Source organism: Psittacula echo (genome assembly GCF_963264785.1).
Source record: "Psittacula echo genome assembly, chromosome: 4".
NCBI lineage: Eukaryota > Metazoa > Chordata > Aves > Psittaciformes > Psittacidae > Psittacula > Psittacula echo.
Window position 1 is genome coordinate 23,946,317 of NC_137738.1, and position 7,669 is coordinate 23,953,985.

The 7,669-nt window shown below is 37.3% G+C and overlaps 1 protein-coding gene across 3 annotated transcripts in view; it reads left to right on the forward strand.

The window, feature by feature from the left end:
• Window positions 1–7,244, forward strand: part of MEMO1 (mediator of cell motility 1) — a 29,616-nt gene extending 22,372 nt beyond the window's left edge. For all 3 annotated transcript variants that reach the window (XM_080614970.1, XM_080614968.1, XM_080614969.1), the window contains 3 exons: window positions 80–156; window positions 5,125–5,229; window positions 6,545–7,244. In XM_080614970.1, the coding sequence (XP_080471096.1) occupies window positions 80–156; window positions 5,125–5,229; window positions 6,545–6,676 (314 nt within the window). In that variant the 3' untranslated portion in view covers window positions 6,677–7,244. The remainder of the gene's footprint in view (window positions 1–79; window positions 157–5,124; window positions 5,230–6,544) is intronic.
• Window positions 7,245–7,669: the final 425 nt, after the last annotated feature.

Genomic DNA, 7,669 nt, shown 5'->3' on the forward strand with positions numbered 1-7,669 from the left:
AAATTATTTAGTAAGTACTAGGGAGTGTTTTAGCTACGATTTTTCCCTTTTTTATTTTATACATGGTTTTTGTTTCAAGGTCAGAGGTTCCGTTACAGTTACTATGATGAATCCCAAGGAGAAATTTATAGATCCATTGAGCACCTAGATAAAATGGTAAGTTTCCAGATTTGGTGGAACTAACTAACAAATTTCTCCTGTACCTTACATTTCTTTGAACACTTCAGAAATTTCTCTAACAAAATCTCATAGATTAGCTATTTTATTGAATGCTTTTCCTATGTTTACCATAGTAAGATTTTAGCTGTTGTTTTTAGCTAGTGTCCTCCATTTTACTGACTGAGCACAATATATTGTGGGTATAATCTAGTGAGCATAATTTATGAGAATAAATGCATGTTTGCCTACCTAAAGTGCCCTAGTGTAATGTAATTCCTGTCCAAATACCCTCCTATGTTTTTGGGAAGCAATAACAATTATGAATGGAGTATTGTGGTAGTTCAGGCTTAATAGCTGTGATACCTGCTTATCAAAACAGCATTGTGATTATGCTGATGGTTTCGGCAACATCCATTTTGAGGAGGAAATGCTGTACAGTATTGTGCTGCTGAGGAAAACAAAAGTCATCATTTCCTCAGGAGTATTCTTTCCCCCTGCCCCTTACTCTGTAGTAGGTGGTGGGGAAAAGCAGCAGACCATACTTCATTTTGGGTTTGGCAAACAGCTAAAGGAATGCTAGATATATAAAGACCGTGATGCCAGTTACGTGGCATTTTCTTTGCAGCCACAGCAGCCAAGGATTTCTTTGTAAATGGGAAAAAATTGTGTTAATGTTCAAGACTATACTTATGGCACAGAATAGAAGTAATTCTTCTGGAAATACGTAACCTTAAAATTTATTTTAAAACTGTTCGGATCATTCATGTAACTTCTGTAAAATCTGTTACAAGAAACAACTGTTGTTATTTAGGGCATGTTAACTTTTTCCTTGTCTTGAAAGAATAAATCTTGTCTGCTGGAGATCCCTGGAGTTTTTTGCTTTCTGTATTAACCTCTTTGTTTTTCCACTATTCATCACTGGAATGGAAACAGTACATTTAAACAGCAAATTTGCCTTCATTCTATTTATACCAGTTCTTGTTGTAGGTTGAGAGGTTTCTCTATAAAGACAAGTGTGTTTCTACAGAGTCCCAGAATTTGAAGCTCTGAGTGTTTTTGCAAGAGCAGATTAAGGTGCATTAGCATACATTAGTTTCCCCTTGTTAATTTCTGTGGTGAAAGCTTGTAGGAAGACTGGACTTTGACATTTAATTACTTTTAGTGAAAATGTTGAAAATCATGTCTACTGTTTAATACCTATGAAAATAATGCTTCAATCTTAACTGGAAAACTAAACATGCTACATGGCAATATACTGTTATTACTTTATTGTCTATTTTATGCCATATATGAACACATTTCTCTGTATTCAAACTCTACAGAGTGGGTTTTGCTATTCCTGGCTTGATAATTTTATTGGACTGAACTAGTGAAGCAGTCAGCTGAGTGCTTTGTGAGCAGGAAGGTATTCTGGGTTAAGATGAAATTACTTTTCCTTAGAAATGCCCTTGTGGGAGGACAGTGGTCTCTTCCTCATTTAGACTGGACCTTAAGTATGGATGCGTGGTGATTTTCCTGGCTAGTGCATAAACAACGCTAAATGCTTTGGGCATTGAAGATTTACTAACCTGGTAGCTGCTCTGAGAAATTTTATTTGCTGTAATGTTAAGTTAGCACCCTTAGACTCCAGCATAAAAAATAGAGAGTAGTAAATATCGCTGAGCTGATGCTGGTTTCTCCATGGTAACTCTTAATGTGACTGCTGTTACTCTGGGGGCACCACAGTGCACCTTGTAAAGTGATGACGATGAAAGGAGTAATAATAGGGGTGCATTAAGGAACAATCCTCAGATGAAGAATTATAATTGAGCAGCTGATGTGCAACAATTTGTTTGTATATCACAACCTGAGATATATATATATATTTTTTTATACAAAAGTGGGGAAGTATTCTGTAAGATGTCACAGAACCACAGAATGGTTTGGGTTGGAAGGGACCTTAAAGACATCTAATTCCAACCCCCTGTCATTGAAGTGTAATCATTTTTTTATTAAGGCTAGCCAGAAAATGCAGACTGCTCACTTCAATCTTCACTGCCAGGTTGCTCATTTTACATCTACTTGTGAAACCTTATGCCTCTCTTGAGTCAATAGGAGGATTCTGTTACCCTGGATGTTGAAGGGGGAGGATAATGCAGGTGCTGAAGAGAGCAGCCAGAAGTTGTTGTGCAGGAGCCATGCACAGCATGGGTGGCTTCTCAGGTGGCTCTAATGAACTGCTGAGTTCTCGGTGGTTTCTGTAGTGCTGCTGTGGTGTGCCAGCACCTTTCACAGTGCCCCAGCCTGGGAAGGCTTCTTAGCTTGAGCATAACGCATAAGTGTGAAGAAGCAACTGAAATAACTGTTTGTAAACTTCAGCTTGACCAGCCAAAGGATTACTGGAGCATAGTATAAAATAAGCCTGTGGGTTGGTTGAGTTTGTTTTGGTTCTGGGTTTTTCTGTAAACTTATAGAAACTTGATCCTATAGGGGGATGATATTTAAGAATGTAACTGCTTTTAATCATATTAAGGACACTTGCTGTAAGATATTGCAGATTCCATTTGCAGTGTCTGGTTAACTGCGATATGCAATTTCTATGTGGTGCCGTAATAACCATGTGATAAACTGCAGAACTGTGTGATGCATTTTTATCATGTGGATTTTGTTGTGTATTTTAACTCTGTTCTAAACCATGCCTGGCTGAGTTAATTTGAATACTGAAAATTATGAGCTTCATACTTCTGATTGTTAGAGAAATAAAACACAATCTGACAAAAAGGTCTCCGTTGTTCCTCAAAACCATTTATACTGAGAAACAAGCTTGGTAGCCTCTGCCACAATGATTTTTAAATCCAGAAGACTGAAAAGTTTAGTACAGCTGAATGCTTATAGGATATGTGTTAATACCCGTTTCCTATGGGTTTTCTCCAATCTGTGATGTACAGAGCTCTGTTAGCATTTTCTGGGATGAACTGCATAGCTCTAAACGTTTTGCAGTGCTGAACTGTTCATTGAAATAAGCTTACTAGGCATTCTGATAAATCCATGTCCATTTGAGACACATGCTCAAATGCCTCTGCCCAGTATGTTCCAGTGACTTATAGCTACAAAATGAGTCTCTCAATTGAGAAGCCATTTTCATTTTTTTTAAAGTCGTGGAAAGGTTTGCAATTGATAAAACATATTCTTACAAGCTTTTCAACGTTTAGTTTTGCTTGAGTGTTTTGTTAAGTTTGGCTCTGCTTTCTGCTGCTATGTATTGACATATACATTTTACAAGCAAATGGATGGTTCAAAGACATGCTGCTTAAACTTCAGAAATGCAACGGTAACTATGTAATCGCTGCTAGTTAGAGAACAGCTGCCTTTATGGTTTTTTTGGCACTCATTTAAATTCTGTAGATCTGGAGTAACAGCTGTAATTACTGGCCAGGGGTCCAAACACCCTCTCCATGACTGTGGAAGAACAGCTCTTAGCAGCAATTGATCAGCATAATTTGGTTTTAATTTCCATAGAATTTCTCTCTTTATGAATTAATTTTATGTCTCTTTTTAATTAAAAGTACACAAAGGTGCTGGTTATGGTTCCTGTTTGCTAATCCTCCCTGAGTCTCCTGGGAATCTCTAGCTGCTCAGTTGCAGGCTGTGATCCAGTCTGAATAATTGGTGTATCTGCCAGATCAGCCAGCCCCCTTGCAAAGTAGTCGAGATACCATATTCCACTCTTGAGGTGGAGACTTCAGACAGACGGACTGCTTCCTGCATCGTGATTTCTCCTTGCATCACCCACGCTTCCCAAAAGCAGGGGAAGGGGCTGGGAAAGTAGCAGAAACCTTAAGAGAAATTCCCTCCCTTTCTGATATCAACCTTGTTCCCATGCAAAGTATATGTTTTTTTCTAACCTCTAAGGAAAACCTTCCTGTTTCATCAGCTACATCTAAGCAGCACAGCTATATGTCTTACTGAATTAGTGAGTTTCTGGAGCTCATTTACCTGGTGAAGGGAATTAATCCATTTCACAGGAAGGAAATACACAACAGGATAGAGTCTACTAATACAGACAAAATAGCAAAACCGTGATAAAACCCAGACAATAATTGATTTAGACTTGTTTTAAATTACTTTCATTGTATTTGATCTGCTCTGTGGCATGGGGTAAGAGTAGGCTGCATCTGGAGTTGTAGGATTCTTTTTGCTTTTAGGAACGCAAATGTTTGTATATGGGGAAGGTTTTGTTTCCATGCATATGCTAGTTTGCATAGCATGACTCTGTGGGATCTTGGGTCTCATGGAGTGTGGATGGAGAAAAGGATGTATATATGTGACTGCCTTATGTAAAGTGGAAGTATCATCTTCTGGCTCTTAAGTTGTGCACCAACTTTATAGTGCTTCAGAGATGTTCTGGATTTGCTTTTTATGCACTGAGCAGATGGCCAGCCTGTGCCCAGATCAACTGCCTTGCATGTGTGATGTGTCCAGGATACATTACACTTGCTACATGCTTGAATTGCATGTTTGTGTATATTGATGATTTGTCTAGGGTTTTTGGGCATCCAGAAGTCCTAGGCAGATGTTCAGCTCTGACCTTTGTTATGGGGAGAGGAGACAGAAGCAAAAAATATTTGTTTTGCCCTTTTAGTCAATTTGTCTGGTTACTGCTATACAAAATCCTGTGGAAGTAGGGCACCATTGGAGGTGGGGATCAGCTAGTCTGCAAGAGGAGCTTTTTTAACATGAGCTTCACTGGTATCTGCCGAGATAGCTTCACAGATATGTAGATCATTGACAGCTTTGGAAGAGCTCCTGCACTTTCAGTTTGGCAAGGAATAGCAACAAGATGACTACAAGCTACTGCCTTGATATCCTCGATACAAAGTAGAGGTTTTTTTCCTCTTGAAGTATTCTGTGTTGTCATAAATAGGTGATGTATAAACACCTGCTTATGAATGTGTGAAGTAATCATTGCCATTGATTCTTTTTCAGGGTATGAGCATTATAGAGCAGCTAGATCCTGTATCTTTTAGCAATTACTTGAAGAAATACCATAATACAATATGTGGAAGACATCCTATTGGCGTATTATTAAATGTAAGTAATGTTTGATTTGTTGAAAAATGTAACTTTTAGCAAGATGCTTACATTAATTTTAAACACAACATTGCCGGAGTAATCCTTAGTTCTAAAATGGCAAGTTTTGAATTTATTTTTCCAAGTGTTCTCAGTTTCGTCTCCAATTTCCATGTCTTGCTTATAGACAACTGTAAGCTCTTCCAAGGGCTGAGGGTTTTCAGTTCCCTAAGGGAGATGAGAGACCAGATTCCTTTTGAATTTCAATGAAATGCAATTATTGCTTTCTCTTGGCCCTAAATAAATGAATAAATCCATCTCCCTGAAGAAGTACATACTTAATCTTTTGAATCAGTACTTACAAACCTGTATATATCTTTTCTGTATTGCTATTAGCTAGCTATTGTGAGTGCCTTATGATGTCTGGCAGCGTTTTTGGGTTTTGCAAACATGATGAGAGATTGCTTCTGTAAGTATTAGTGCAGTGCACTGTTAACTCATAAATTGACGGCAATTAGAATTCAGATTAACTGGTATTTTCTAGTTACTGTATTCTGCTTTGATGATCCAGTGCAGGCATAAACCTGGCTTACCTTAGTTATCTTTACAGCACTGCTGGAATGCTGCAGATTTGTCATATTGCTTGGGTGAATCTTGCTCTATTATTACTGTACTTCAAATCTGAAACAGGTAGCTTGTTAACCTTTTAAAAAGGGAAAATTTAGCTCACTGGAAATGTAATCTATATGAAGAACATATAGAGGGACCTTTTAAAGTGAAGTCTACAAAAGTTTGTATGAGCAATGTCAATATTGAGGATGCATGTAGCAAAATTCAGTACTACGACAACTCTGCAAAAATATCCAACTCTTAACCTCAGATAATGGTTAGTTTTGCAGTGAATCTGAGCTAAATTCTATTGATTCACTTTTGCCAATTGTCACACTTTAATAAATTATCTTGGTATGTTCTTTTTCCTTACTGGAAGAAATATTATTTTAAAAGTGTTAATAGTGTTGGGTTTTTTACTGTAACATCTGCCTCACTGTATGAATTCCCATGGAACTGAAAGCATTGTTTCTAAAGGATCTATTTTGAAAGTTTTTTTAGTATTGCTTTGTAGAACTGCATGGATGTCCATAGCGCAGCAGGGGCAGTGTTAGTGAATGAAATGGCACAGAAATTAGTTAGGTCCACAAACTACTCAGAGATGCTTATATTGTTATGAGAAGTGGTGCAAAGACCCATGGAGGGAGGGGTAAGGACATGACTGAGAGCTAGAAAATGTCCTAATTTCACTGATACCTTTTTTAAACACCTTTTTTTGTCTTTTCAGGCTATCAACGAGCTCCAGAAGAATGGGATGAATATGAGCTTTTCATTTTTGAATTATGCGCAGTCAAGCCAGTGTCGAAACTGGCAAGACAGCTCAGTGAGTTATGCAGCTGGAGCACTTATGGTCCACTGAACCACTGAATGCTCAGGGATGGCACCTGCACACACCCTGTATACAGGGTCTCAGCCTAGCCCTTACAAAGATACAGTCCCTGGTCTTTGGGTATACTGAAACCTCAAACTAATAGAACTCTTCTTTTCTAGTAGGTGTAGTCCTTCCTTAGTTTCAAGTCATTTTAAAATGCTTTCTTGTTTAGGACAGTGGAAGGAAGGCTGGTATCAAAACAACTTGTGATTTTTATTTTTTATTTTTTTGGGGGGGAAAAGATAACAGCTATAAAGGCATGGTGGCAGGCAGTCCTTACAAATACATGTAAAGCATTTACCATATCCTAAATTTGCACTCTTTGCAGACCTGTGCACATATACTCAGCTTTCAGAATAGTTTTGCAAGTTGTAAACAGAAAAAGGGTGGAAGCTCTTGAATGAAAGGAAAAGGAAAAAAAAAAAAAGAAAACAATGCATTTATAAATGATCCTGTATTAGAATATAATAAAACTCCAGTATAGTCAGTTACTACCCGTGATGTACAACAGATATCTTCTATTTTAGTTGCTAATAAAGGGCTACACAAACCAAAATAGTCTGATTTAAACTTATTGCTTTGTGTTCTGTATGTGGCTGCTTGTTATTAACATTCTTTATCCTCAGTTCATATGCTTGATAATTCAGCCATTCTGTAAAATACTTCAGAATGTATTTTATATTCAACATTTGTTATGACTACTTCATTTAGAGATTTTTTTATCTTGAACCTGCACTATGAGTTCAGCTGTGCAAGAGAACTTAAAAAACCTTTTGTATATCCTAATTCTTTTTGGTTTACAACTATCTATAAAATAGTATCTTTTAGTATGTGATACAAATTTGTATCAAAAATACACTTTTAATGATTTTATGCTGTTTGATTATTAAAGTGAAATAGATGCAGTATTTTTATTTGAAATGACAAACAGTAGCTTGAAAAAGATAATTCTTAAGAGTATCTATCAAGCATTCATAGGCC